General features: G+C 44.7%; 1 protein-coding gene across 2 annotated transcripts in view; it reads right to left on the bottom strand.

Moving 5' to 3' along the window:
- HIF1A (hypoxia inducible factor 1 subunit alpha) overlaps nt 1-14714 on the bottom strand; it is a 641105-nt gene that overhangs the window by 591318 nt on the left and 35073 nt on the right. The window contains exons 13-15 of one of the 2 annotated variants that reach the window (XM_083733151.1): nt 13339-13453; nt 12181-12307; nt 8925-10790 (exon numbers count right to left, since the gene is read on the bottom strand). In XM_083733151.1, the coding sequence (XP_083589277.1) occupies nt 10639-10790; nt 12181-12307; nt 13339-13453 (394 nt within the window). In that variant the 3' untranslated portion in view covers nt 8925-10638. Of the gene's footprint in view, nt 1-8924; nt 10791-12180; nt 12308-12551; nt 13454-14714 lie in introns of those variants that run through there. The other variant, XR_014562736.1, reaches the window with a different exon arrangement.

Raw genomic sequence — 14714 nt, 5'->3', positions numbered from 1 at the left:
CTGCTAAAATGAAATCAATAGATGTCTGTCGAGCACACCGAGTAAAAAAGCTGCTTTTCTGTGTAAATGACTACTATGGGAAATGTGATTTGATGACACTGCAATCCTGTGCTGGTTGCAAGTAAACCTCACTGTGCTGAATGGGATTCAGACAAGGGAGCTGGGCATGTTTAGCCTGGAGAAGAGGAGGTTAAGGGGTGATATGATAGCCATGTTCAAATATATAAAAGGATGTCACATAGAGGAGGGAGAAAGGTTGTTTTCTGCTGCTCCAGAGAAGCGGACACGGAGCAATGGTTCCAAACTACAAGAAAGAAGATTCCACCTAAACATTAGGAAGAACTTCCTGACAGTAAGAGCTGTTTGACAGTGGAATTTGCTGCCAAGGAGTGTGGTGGAGTCTCCTTCTTTGGAGGTCTTTAAGCAGAGGCTTGACAACCATATGTCAGGAGTGCTCTGATGGTGTTTCCTGCTTGGCAGGGGGTTGGACTCAATGGCCCTTGTGGTCTCTTCCAACTCTATGATTCTATGATTCTATGATTCTATGTATGCATAGAATGGCAGTCGTGCAGAGCTTACTTCTTACAGGGCTCTTCTGAGACATAGGATAGTGCCATTAGCCAGCAGTCCTGAACACACTAGGAAGTAAAATCCATTGATCACACACTTGTGGGGAGGGGAGCAGGGCAACACATATAGGATTGCACTTGATAGTGCAATCCTGTATCTACTGAGAAGTAAATCCTGCTAAATCCTTGAATGATTTTTCAGACCAAAGCTCACAATTCAAAAAAGAACTCCTGCAAAGCAAACACAAACTTTTGTCTAAAATGTATAACCTGTTATTAGAATGGGGAACAAAAGACGAGCTAGTTAAAGCCTTGATGATGCACTGGGCAGTAGATATAGGACACAACATAGATTTCAGCCTCTGGGAGAAACCTTGGAAAAGCGACTTGAAATTTACACAGGGGCGCCGACTTATAAAAAATATTGGGGGGGCCCATACCGGGGTCCTGCCCCGGGAAGTTTTATAAGATCCGCTCCCGGCCCGTTGCTGCTGCTGCCGCCCGCCTCGTGGCCCCCTCGCCAGCTGAGGGAGGGAGAGAGACCGAGAAGGAGAGAGATGCGTGGTGGGCAAGGCAAGTGCCCGCCGCGCCTCGCCTCCCACCGCCCCTCGTGCCGGCCGCCCCCTCCCCTCCCTTCCCCGCGCGCGCGCGCGCACGCTCGACCTCCTCACCCCAGCTCTTGGCCGTTCGCCCCAGGAACTCGCCGCTGTTGGGGTTGTAGATGAACCTCCGCCACTCGGCCATAGACTGGCTGAAGGGCTTCTCCTCCTCCTTGGCCATAGCAAGAGAGAGAGAGAGAGAGAGAGAGAGAGGCTGGAAAGAGACAGGGAGCTCGGCGGTTCGCAGGCGGTTTTTCCCCTGCCGAAACAACAGCGGCTCCTCAGAATCGCTAAGTAACTCTCCCTCAGGCGCCCGGCGGGAGAGCAGAAGAGAGGAAAAGGAAAGAGGGGCTGGGCCAGTCGCACGCACCGAGCAAAACTACTCGCGCCGCCTCTTTTACTACCGTAATAATTATTTGTTTTAACTCATTACTGAATGTATTTTAAAAGGTAACTATCATCAAACAAGGAAAATAAAAAATACCAACATAATTTTGTGATTTTACAAAGCATAATATAACTACCGTATTTTTCGCTCTATAACACGCACCTGACCATAACACGCACATCGTTTTTAGAGGAGGAAAACAAGGGAAAAAAACATTCTGAATGAAACAGTGGATGTATCATTTTTGTGCTTCATGCTGTGGCCACAGACATGTGATCTGATGGTGAATTTGGGGTGACCCAATGCAAAAATCCTGAGGATCCATGTGGATCCATGTTTTGTAACCACGTTTTTGCACCATTGCAGCCCCAGGCAACAGTGGGTGCGTGATTTTGGGGGGGCAGGCTGTAGCCATGGACATGCTATGTGCTCTGATGGTGAATTTGGGCTGACCCAATGCAAAGATCCTGAGGATCCATGTGGATCCATGTTTTGTAACCACGTTTTTGCACCATTGCAGCCCCAGGCAACAGTGGGTGCGTGATTTTGGGGGGGCAGGCTGTAGCCATGGACATGCTATGTGCTCTGATGGTGAATTTGGGCTGACCCAATGCAAAGATCCTGAGGATCCATGTGGATCCATGTTTTGTAACCACGTTTTTGCACCATTGCAGCCCCAGGCAACAGTGGGTGCGTGATTTTGGGGGGGCAGGCTGTAGCCATGGACATGCTATGTGATCTGATGGTGAATTTGGGCTGACCCAATGCAAAGATCCTGAGGATCCATGTGGATCCATGCTTTTTAACCACATTTTAAGTGGGGAGGGAAGGAAAAACACAGAAGGGACAAGGAGCAGGAGAGGGGTGTGCAGAGAAGCAGCTGGCTAAGAATGCAGGAGAGGGGTATAACAGGAGGAGGGAGGAAAGGAAGGCAAAAGTTTTCCCTCACCTACCCACCCAAGCCAGCCAGCTAGCGCGCTCTCTCTCTCTCTCTCTCTCTCCCTCCTGCACGGAGCACAGAGACACACTCTGCTTTCCCTCTGCCTGGAGGGGAGGGGCTTTCCCTGCTCTTTGTTCCGTTTGAGCAAACACAGCAAGGAAACAGAGGTAGGTGGGCAGTAAGACCCTGAGGCAGAATGCCGGAAAGCAGCCGCTTCCTCTTTTCAAGTTTCCCTTCTAGGAGAGCGCGATTTGATTTTTGCTTGCTTTTTTTTGCCTCCCCTCGCACCACTTGGCTCCAAGGACCACACATTCGCTCAATAACACGCACAGACATTTCCCCTTCCTTTTTAGGAGAAAAAGTCTGTGTGTTATAGAAGGAAAAATACGGTAATAATTTTCTTAAATTATTGGGGGGGCAGAGCCCCCCCAAACGAATTTTTGAGGGGGCTCGGGCCCCCTCAGGCCCCATGGAGTCGGCGCCTATGAATTTACAGCATGTTATTCTTTGAAAGAGAACTATCTGAAAATGATTCATGGGTGGTATTTAACTCCGAGTAGGCTTGCTAAGATTTACAAGACAGAATCAGATAAGTGCTGGAAGTGTAAAGAAGTAGAGGGAACATTCTTTCACATGTGGTGAACATGCAAAAAGGAAAAAAAAGTATTGGGAAATGATTTATATTGAACTGAACAAAATGTTTTAAATTACTACCCACCCCCAGTCTGGATAACCCAGACTGAAATTCCCGGGTTTCAGAAAAGGTTATTTATGTCTGCAATAGCTGCAGCCTGCATTTTGTTAGCCCAAAAATGGAAAGTGAGGTCCCAACTAAAGATTGGCAACTTAAGTTGACAGAATATGCACAACTTGCTGGGTGTTCATCAGTATGCAGATGATACCCAGCTTTACTTCTCTTTCAAATCAGAACCAGTAAAGGCGGTGACGGTCCTGTGTGAGTGTCTGGAGGCGGTTCGAGGATGGATGGCGGCAAACAGATTGAGATTGAATCCTGACAAGACAGAAGTACTGTTTCTGGGGGACAGGAGGCGGGCAGGTGTGGAGGATTCCCTGGTCCTGAATGGGGTAACTGTGGCCCTGAAGGACCAGGTGCACAGCCTGGGAGTCATTTTGGACTCACAGCTGTCCATGGAGGCACAGGTTAAATCCGTGTCCAGGGCAGCTGTGTACCAGCTCCATCTGGTACGTAGGCTGAGACCCTATCTGCCCGCGGACTGCCTCGCCAGAGTGGTGCATGCTCTGGTTATCTCCCACTTGGACTACTGCAATGCGCTCTACGTGGGGCTACCTTTGAAGGTGACCCGGAAACTACAACTAATCCAGAATGCAGCAGCCAGACTGGTGACTGGGAGCGGCCGCCAAGACCATATAACACCGATCTTGAAAGACCTACATTGGCTCCCAGTACGTTTCCGAGCACAATTCAGAGTGTTGGTGCTGACCTTTAAAGCCCTAAACAGCCTCGGTCCAGTATACCTGAAGGAGCGTCTCCACCCCCATCGTTGTACCCGGACACTGAGGTCCAGCATCGAGGGCCTTCTGGCGGTTCCCTCACTGCGAGAAGCCAAGTAACAGGGAACCAGGCAGAGGGCCTTCTCGGTAGTGGTGCCCTCCCTGTGGAACGCCCTCCCACCAGATGTCAAAGAGAACAATAACTACAGACTTTTAGAAGACATCTGAAGGCAGCCCTGTTTAGGGAAGCTTTTAATGTTTGATGTATCACAGTATTTTAATATTCTTTTGGAAGCCGCCCAGAGTGGCTGGGGAAAGCCAGCCTGATGGGTGGAGTATAAATAATAAATTATTATTATTATTATTATTATTATTATTATTATTATTATTATTACTTGCAGATTTAAAATAAAGAACAAGAGAGCAAGAAAAACATACGTTTAAAGATTGGAAAATGTTTATTGAGTATATGGAAAATAACTGTACACCTGAAAATGCTGGCAGCATTAAGCATTAAGCATTAAGATAAATTCAACAGAGCAAATAATTTTTGATGGATGTAATAGTGGAAAACCAATTGGAATGGTTATTGTAAAATATGCAGGGATGTAAGATATGCAAAATGAACCATGGAAAGAGAAGAAGGGAAGTCATTGGATATCTTAAGGTACGTAAAATGTTTATTTGAAATTGTAAAATAGAAAATTTAATAAAAATTACATTAAAAAGAGAAGTGAATCCTATTGAATTCAACAGTGAACATAGGAAGCTGCCTTAGACAGGGTCAATCTGCTCAGTATAATCTGCTCTGGTCTATCTACTCAAGATTTTCTGGCACTGACTGGCAGCAGTGTTTCAGAAAGGGGGGCAGGTTGAATCTGGACCCATCCATCTTTATTAATCACAATGAATCAGCAGGATTATGTGTCTGCAAAAAATAAAAAAATACTATTACTCATTAAGGCTACATTAGTTAGACACACAGTTTCCAGTTTGTGAGAATTGACACAGCCCTTTGTGTCCCTCCCCTCCATCATCCATGTGTAATAATTATTTGGGTCGATTCTGTCATAAACTAGCTAACACGTTTTCCCCTCCATAAACAGGAACCAGGGATGGTCCCTAGGAGCAAAAGGGACAGTGGCCCAACAACAACAGCCACTTGATTTCACTCTCCTCTTCCTGCATTTTACATAATCTCTCTTTGCTTGCTCCCATGTAAGGTGTGCCTGGGGGGGGGGGGGGATGACACCCCCTGACGTCATCCTCTGTCTGGCTCTGTCTAGCAGATTCAGAACGAAACGTCTCAACAACAGTTGTTTTAAATTACTTTCTTTTGCCCCCAAAGTGCTCAGAAAAATCCTCACTGTTTGGAAACTGGGAAGCGAAATAAAAAAAAATTAAGGCCAGGTGGTTAACAAGTACATTTTATAAAATTACAAAGAACACGCCTTTTTTCATCTTTTTTTTAAAAATACCTAAAACTAAAACAAATTCCAACTATTCTGATTATTTCTACTTTTAGTTAAGTATTTTTATTCATTTACTTGATTTAGGAGGGGCAGCTGGTCCCCCCCCACACACACACACACCCTGGCTATGCCCAGAGCTGTGTTCAGTGATGGGGACGCATCCTGACTGAGCACCCTGAGGGAGGGTCATCAAGCGGTGACTCCGCATCCCCCTCTTCCATCCCATCGCATGCAGGCGGAGTCCAACATGCCAAAACACACGTAGGAGGGCAGTCAAGCAAGGAACCCTCTTCGCTGATGCAGGGAGGGGAGCGGCGGGAGACGCCCGCGGCTCTGTCTCGGGTGCTGGACCGCACGTATAGGGGGCGTGGCCCGGCTGACCCGATTGGCTGGAGCGGCTGGGACGTTTGACTCATTTGCATCCGCCTCCTGCATCCTCTCTCAGCTCGGAGCTGGAGCCGGTGCAGCAGGGCACACATCAGGGCACCCAGCAAGGATGGGGAGCAGCTATTTGGGGAGCGTCTCCCTCCACGTACGCCTCCGTCTTAAGGGATTGTTTTGTATGGTCGATCTGGTGCGTAGGAGGCGAGGGGATTTTTTTAAAAGCGCTCTTAAGAGAACCGGTTCTGTCTCTTGCCATCCCGATTCCCGGGTAAGTATAAAATACTGGGTTATCAGAGATCGGTTTTAGTGGTGTAGTAGAGTGCACTTAGGTCAGGTTGCCATGCGTCCTCTTTTTCCAGGACACGTCTTTTTCCGGGGTAAAACTTGAGACACGTTTATTTGCTTTGAATGGTACTCTTTCCTGCTCTTCAAAATATGGCTACTCTAGATGTACTAGTTGCATAGATGAAGGGATTTGGGCGGGTAAAACGTTGTGGCTCAGAATATTGCTTTAAAGGGGGATAGACCTGTTCTCTGAGAACTTATCTATCAGTGGCTAATAAGCCATGTGGAATCTCCACAGCTGGCGATAGTGTACCTCTGAATACTAGTTTTCCATCAAAGCAGGGTGTTGCCTTCATATGGGCTTTCAAGCTATTAAAAGCAGAGTATAGTAAGCCCCATTCTCCTTTGCACCTGTTTAGGGAAATGGTTTGGCAACAGATCCACACCAATCCACACAGATGGAGGGCTGCCTTATCATTGCCAAGAATGTAAAACTATCTGGAACTGCCATAAATAGCTGACTTGTAGAGTTAACTTGCAGCCTTAGTCAATATGAAGAGAGTGCAACTTTGCTCTCATTTCTGCTACTGAACTTCTCTAATGGACGGACAATAGTATATTTGGGAAGGGAAGTAATGAAAGAACAGAAGAAACTGATTAAAACATTTAAAAAAAACATTCTGAGCAGGCAGATTGCGATGTCTTAAAGAACAATGTTACATTTTACAATGTATTAAATATGAGATGGTATGTTGTGTTTTATAAAAATTGTAAAGGGATGAGATGAGACCGGGTCAGCACAGCAAACTGTACATAAATTTTCTTTTCAGTTGCCAGTTACTTGAAACTAATTAAGGTAGCTATTCTAGATGCAAAGAATTAGCCTAATGTCAGCAAGACATCATACAATATAGCATAAATTTTATTTGTGTGTAGGAATTCACTTTAAAATGTCAGTTATAAGCAGACTTAAGCTAAGATAGCATAGTTAATATCAGAGTTGCACACAAGCATGTTACACTTGTTTCTTGAAACTGAATCAGGGCTCTAATATGCAAAGAAAGGTATCTCCAATTCTTTCTAAGGGACACTTCCTGTACTCCTAGGTTATGTTTGAGGTGTGGGAGATTTGTATGAAGATGTCCAAAACTGGCTACATTGCCAGGCATGGTGGAGAAACCAACAGACCACTGAACTAGTTTGCTTGGAGCATGGCATTCCCTTATATTATGCATACACTGAAATTCAATAGCACAAAATGTGGCTTTCTTCTTTTCTTAAAAAAATAGTAGTCACCAAGTGACCAGGATAGCTCCTTGCCTTTTCTTCAGACTAGCAAAATCAGAATACAGTGGTACCTCGGGTTACGTACACTTCAGGTTACGGACTCCGCTAACTGAGAAATAGTGCTTCAGGTTAAGAACTTTGCTTCAGGATGAGAACAGAAATCGTGCTCTGGTGGCGTGGCGACAGCAGGAGACCCCATTAGCTAAAGTGGTGCTTCAGGTTAAGAACGGACCTCCAGAATGAATAAAGTACTTAACCCGAGGTACCACTGTATATTGTGCAAAGTTTAGAGGCTGCAGAATTTGGATTGCTTATGTGCAGACTAAGCATGTGCATGTTCAGTATTAAAATACTGGCTACTACTAGAGCTAACATCCCTCATGTTAGTCATTGTGTGGAACAGCTACAAAGTTGAAGACTTCCGTTTGGCAACTATAATACTGCCTCAGCAGCATGGAGCATGCACAAACCCAGCAATCTCTTCCCGCTATTTTGGAATATGCTGTTTTCTTCCATGATTTCTCAGTCCACCAATGAGGTATGTACGTTCCAGGTGACTTGTGATTCTAGAATTCCATAGCTTTTGGCACACTTCGTTTGTTCCAGTGATTTCACAGTAGAATGGGCTGAAACACAAATGTGTTCAGATGATAGAAGACGCACTGCACATAAACGCTTCACTTGCATTATTGCTTTCTAGCTGAAACCTTTTTGGTGTGGTATTTGGGTGCTCTCGGTATAGAATCCCAGGACCCAGGTTGGATGAAAAATATTGGGATGGTTTTTTTAAAATGCTGTGTGTATAGGAGAGCATCCTAAGCAAATATCTCAACATATGCCATGAAGCAGGTACAGCAAAAGAAATGGGATGGCAAGGAAAGAAGCGTTCCCACTGAGAAGCAGGAATGTTTGTGCAGATGAATGTCTGGGAGAGCATGATATTGAATTCTACCCAATGTGTCTTCGTGGTTTCAGTGAGGTCTACAGCAGCGTTGGGCAGCAGGTAAATTAGGAACCGCTGGTAGGTCAATGTGATTTTCAGTAGCCTGGCAAAGATTTATGATTCCCAAATAGCAACAATATTTCCTCCTCACCCCCATCAGTTTAGCTGGGGTAAACGGAGAACTTGCAGTTAATTATGAGTGACATTCAGGTTAAACAAGTGTGGGAGGTTGTTTCAGTTCTGTTCCAATACTAGAACCTCTTCAGCTCTTGATGTCCAGAAATTGTCCTGTCTGATCAAACCTGCAACCCCATAGCAAACTTACTGAAAACAATGGCGCTTGCCTCTGAATAGACATATACATGTGCAGATAGGTATCCTTCTGCCTGATCCAAGCTTCATGAATTGCGGAAGCTTAAAGGCAGCCAATCCTATATCACTGCTCTATACTTTCAGCAACTTTACGGTGGCAAAGTAAATTTGACATGTGAACTAAAGGCACTTGCAAGACCACTTCCAATGAAAAGAATTATAGACACTAGAAATTAACTGTCATCTGCAGATATATACACTTCAGTTGCAGGCCTGGTCCACATATAGTTTATTGATGTAATAAAACAATACAGTTAGTGTTAGATCCAACCACGTAAGGGGGGGGGGGAGAAATGGAGGAGGGATAATTATTATACAGCACAAAGAAGGAAACGAAGATGTTTTGTGACATATTACCTAAATAAAAAGGTTCCTAAAATATATTCAGCATTGCTGAAATCTATGGTTAACAAAAATAAAACAAATGGATGTTAATAGCAACAAGGTGCATTAAAAATCAAAACATCAATTATTACCAAGCAACTGAATGATGAAACTAGGCAACTCTGCTAAGAAGGCAGGGATGCTTTACAATTTGCTTGAAAGATCACCTCTACCAAACAGGGTCATTGGAACATTAAAATTCAATTATTAGGTACACAATATTAGCATGAACTTTCAGAGCTATAGGCAGGGGGGGACTGTTCTCCCTGCAGAGGTGGCAAAGCGACTACTTTATAAACATTGTTTTTTAATTAAAAGATAATTCATCCACATACGTAACGTAAGAAGATCTCTACTGCAGTAGACCAAAGGTCCGGCCAGATGCATCGAGGAAGCTCAGAAATAGGGCGTGAAAAAAAACAGCCGCTCTCCCCTGCAAACTGGCATTCAGAGGTCCACAGCCCCCCCAAACACAAATTCCACTTAGGCCTATTGGTGGCTGCCTGCCACAATAGCTATCTTCCATGGGTAATCTTTTAAAAAGCCATATAAGCCAATGGCCGCCACCACATTGTCGTAGTGAATTAATGCATTGCGTGAAGAAATGCCTTCTGTCCTGAAACAATCTTCACTGGGAAAGCCAGAGTTTAAATATTGCAAAAAGGAGCGGGGAATCTCCTATCTGCTTGCTCCACGACTAATCATAATTTTATAACCCTCTCCCTGGTCATCTCTTATGCAACTTAAAAATGCCCCAAATGTTGCTAGCCCCTCCAGATCGAATTCTCTTCCCCCCTGAACCATACACGGACATTAAAACACAGCATTTAAGAACCCTCTTTTTCGAGTACAACATGACAAAAAAATAGAATTACTCCAAAATTTCTACATGATTTCACAGGCAGTAAACATAAACAAGTGGAAGAGAAAAGAAATAAAAAAAAGTTTTCTTTAAAAACTAGCTTTATAAATGCAGTATATATTGCATGAGGAACTGCTGGCATTTCATTTTTATTTTCTTAAGAAAATAGATTGTGCGATTGTGGCTACAAATGCACCGCTGCAAAGAAATGTTTCTCTTCTTTAAAAAAAGTAAAGTAAAAATTTATCTGAACATCAGAGCACACAATGCCTTCAACCATGTGAGAGAAGGCTTAGACAGTTTCACCGCAGTGGTGATTCACTTAATAGAAATATTTTCAGTGACAAAAACGCTTGATCCAAAATAAAAAATAAATACTTTTTAAAAAGGTGCCTACTTCAAAGCTGCCATTGCAAGTGTGTTCTAAACATACTGGACTTTTGATTGTTTATGTACCAAAAAAATGCACCATTAGCCAAGTTACTGTTGTTACATAAAAGAACATTGTTGTTTTTAAAAGACTGTCCAAAGTAGAAAGGGGATCAGAACCAAACTAACTGAATTAGTGCAGTATTTGTAGCCAGGCTTCTAAAATCAGATATAGAAAATATAAATAGACTGCTTTTAGGTGGTGGGTCACCAGTGTCCAAGAAAACAGAACAGTTGCGTGTGGGGAAAGCTCAGTTGACTTGATCCAGGGCTTTGAGCAAGTCTTCACCCTGTAGCAAGTTGCGGTTGCCTTGTATGGGTGCGTTTACTTCACAGTCATAGCTGGTAAGTTGCGGGAGTCCCTTTTCGTCAATGGACTGCCCTAGAAGTTTACTTGCTATATCTGCAAGGGAAAAGGAAGCATGTGTTAACTTGCACAAAACACATACATTATTCAGGGTTAACTGGTTTGGCAAATCCGAAAGAATATAAGCTGCGTGAGGTCTGCTAGACTGCCCTGTGTGCATGCTGCAGTTTTCTGATTGGGGGGGGGGGGGAGCACTGAATGTGGGACCAGGACTCCTATTACAAAACACACAAAGAAAACAAGTTTCTAGCCATTATGGCCTTGAAAATATATCCCAGAAAAAGGGTGTGGGCAACACCTCCTGAAATTGCAAGCCAGAGGAAAGACTCGAGTAAGACCTCAAGTAGTCAGGGTCATAGGGTCTGCCCCTATCCTAAAAAGATGCACATTTTACATAGGTTGCAGAACCCAGCTATTCTAGGCCCAGAATCTGGCTGCAAGACTTCATTATTTTTAGGCAAAACATACCTGTAGGGAGTGGCTGCTTAGTCCTCCTCTCTCCTCCACAAACTATTTCTTCCATCTGACTCCAAATACCCACGTTCAGCCCATCCTTCCTCTCCTCACCGCCCTCCGTCTCCAGGTAGGCACAAAACTAAGGCCCTCGTGTAACCGTTATGCCAATAAGGGCTTGTTCTCTCACCCTGCTCCTTTTATGTTAGGAACACAGGAAGCTGTATTGTATGGAGTCAGGCCATTGGTCCATTGCTCAGGATTGTCTACACCAAGGGTTGGCAACGTGCGGCCCGTGGGCCGGATGTGGCCCACAAAGACCGTTTTACTGGCCCACGAGCTGCCCCCAAACCGAGCCGCCTGCTCGGCAAGTCCCCCGCGTGCAGCACTAAACCAGCGCAATGCGGCCACTCACCGAGTGGCGCCAGAAGTTGCGTCTGTGCATGTCCAAATGCTGGAAATCGCTTCTGCGCAGGTGCAATTTTCGGCGTCTGGGCATCCACAGAAGCGATTTCCAGCGCTGCGGACATGCGCAGATGTGATTTCCGGCATCGTGCTCCACCAGTCCGGCCCATGGCTGGTAAACCTTGCCAACCCCTGGTCTACACAGACCAGCAGAGCCTCTCCCAGCCCCACCTGGAGATGCCAGGGATTGAACCAGAAACCTTCTACATGCAATGTGGATGCTCGCACACTGACATATGTTCTTTCTGTTGCTTCTGGTTTTGTCCAAATGTGTAGGGCGAAAATACAGAAGCCACGGTTCTTTCCTTCAAGGAGCAGATAAATTCTGTCCCACCCAGACAAGGCTCTGGATACTAAGGTTAATGGAAACTCCTTTTTTGGCTTCCCCATTCATTTCAGTTATTATTATTATTATTATTATTATTGGTGTCACACATCTCTGGGCTAACAATGGGAGAGGAAAAGAGAGAGCACCTGACTTGGTCTTGCTCCATGAACAGCCACTGACCTGATGGTAATAAAATGACCGTCTTCTCTGACACCTCATTCTGCCCATTAGATTTACATCCTTTTACGCGTTTCCAAGCCAGGGACACATTTCCCCCAGGACTACTTGACTGCGTCAGTAATGTGCCCTTAAAAAAACCGAACACACAAAAACACAGAGAAAAGTCCAATTAATATAACCACAGAGATACCATACAGACATACTATTGAGTTAACCAGCTGCTGTGTAAAAATGGTCCTTTTTTAAAAAAAACAGTATTTTGCAGGAAAAAATCTAAATATAAAAGTTTAGGAACAATAAATTGTGCAAAGGGACATCCTGTTTATTTTGATGAGGCTTCGGTGGGGACAGGTGAAGGCCGCCATACATACACACAACCTTGGAATAGCTGCTGCCAGATACACCACCTATAAAATTTCAGCCTGGTCTTTGACTATTGTTTATCTCTGAGGCTCATAGCTACAATCCTATGCACATTGACTTAGGACTCTCTCCCATGTGAAATGCATAGCATCAAGCGGGCAGTGTATCCCAAACAAGACTTTTGGGCTAATGATGTGAACAAAAAGTGCAAAAAATGATAATTCTATGCCATGTTGTAAAATGTTTGCCGTCGGCTATTCACTTGCACCCACCAGTCTTCCCCACCTTAAATGAGATTAAATGGACTCCTTGGGCCAAGGATTTGTGCAGACTTGCTGGTAAATCGTAAGGGTTTGATGCTAGAATTTCTGAACTGTAGTAACGAAGGTGTGGGTTTGTCTTTATAAATTCTGGTCACCCTAAGTGTATGGTTCAAGTGGCACAGCAAGCAAGTGTACCAGGCTACAAACATCAGCTCCAGGTAATGGACCAATGGGGAACGGAGAGGAGATAGTGCAAGCCCACCAAACCTTGTTCTGCCAGATATGTTCCAGGGTCTTGAGGCAAGAGAACTCATGTTAAAAAGGAATGCCAATGGTTCAGTGGTGTTGAATAGGATTATTTTTAAATGTTCAAACAACTGTGCCATCACCTGATATGAAGGACAGAACCATGACCACATGGCTACAACCTGATTTAAGTTACCACCACAGAAAATTTAAGCTTTTTTTTTTAAAAAAAGCAACAACCTCATGTTTTTTTAAATAGGGAGGGACTGTATATTTAAAAACTTACAATGCCCACTGCTTGGAAAAGCAAGCCATCTTGTTCCATTTTCCGTTTCCTCTGAATATTATGCAGAGCTATTAACTTTGGATTAATTTCTTCATTTGCTGCAGCAGTTGATCTACTGAAAATAACAAGTTCAGAAGGTTACTTCCCACCCCTCCAGACAAATGTCCTGTGTTAAAACCAACTGCATGTGTGTCATGGCTTTAAAAGAAAAAAAGTAAGTTCCACAATGCTCTCTTGCTTGTAAAAATGTGAGTTCCAAGGGGGTTGGATTCACAGAACACTGATGTGTGTGGTACAACACAAAGAAGAGTATTGAATACAGTGGTACCTCGGGTTACATACGCTTCAGGTTACAGACTCCGCTAACCCAGAAATAGTGCTTCAGGTTAAGAACTTTGCTTCAGGTTGAGAACAGAAATCGGGCTCTGGGAGTGCAGCAGCAGCAGGAGGAGGCCCCATTAGCTAAAGTGGTGCTTCAGGTTAAGAACAGTTTCAGGTTAAGAACAGACCTCCAGAACGATTTAAGTACTTAACCCGAGGTACCACTGTAGCTACATACAGCTGGGATCACATAGAGAGAAAATACAGTGTTCAGAGAGACCTGAAGATCATATTTCAGAGAGTAGGAACAGCCTTTAGGATATGCTCAAAGGTTTGGGGCAGGGTATGTGTGCATGACCAGCAGTGGTCAGTCAACAATAGGATGGGGTACGAGGTCAACTGCACCTCAGTAAGACTGAAGCAACTTTCGAGACAGACTGATGCCAAGAAAGTGGTGCAATCAAAGGTTTGCAAATTCCCCCAAGTAGAATATTCCCAATGCATATGAAACAATCAGCACATTGGGGGTGGAGGCGAGAAATAGTTTGGCAATGAAGACATCATACAAAGTTCCTGCTTTTCTGTTTCGGCTCTAACTTGCAACCCGTATCAGGGTTCCTGTGCAGAAGTTTGGCCCCTATGGAAGTCATTGAAACTGTGTCCAAGGCAGCATTACCAGCAGCAATAAATGCTGCCAAGAAGAGGAGCACACAAGTCTTTTTCAAGCAAAATACAAGCGCAAGTGGTGGTGCGGTGGGTTAAACCACAGAGCCTAGGGCTTGCCAATCAGAAGGCTGGCGGTTCGAATCCCCACGACAGGGTGAGCCCCCGTTGCTCGGTCTCTGCTCCTGCCAACCTAGCAGTTCGAAAGCACCTCAAAGTGCAAGTAGATAAATAGGTACCGCTCCGGTGGGAAGGTAAATGGCGTTTCCGTGTGCTGCTCTGGTTCGCCAGAAGTGGCTTAGTCATGCTGGCCACATGACCCAGAAGCTGTACACTGGCTCCCTCGGCCAATAAAGCGAGTTGAGCGCCGCAGCCCGAGTTGGCCACAATTG

The sequence above is a fragment of the Podarcis gaigeae genome (assembly GCF_964106915.1).
Source record: "Podarcis gaigeae genome assembly, chromosome: 1".
Classification (NCBI taxonomy): Eukaryota; Metazoa; Chordata; class Lepidosauria; order Squamata; family Lacertidae; genus Podarcis; species Podarcis gaigeae.
This window is presented reverse-complemented; position numbering and strand designations above follow the sequence as displayed.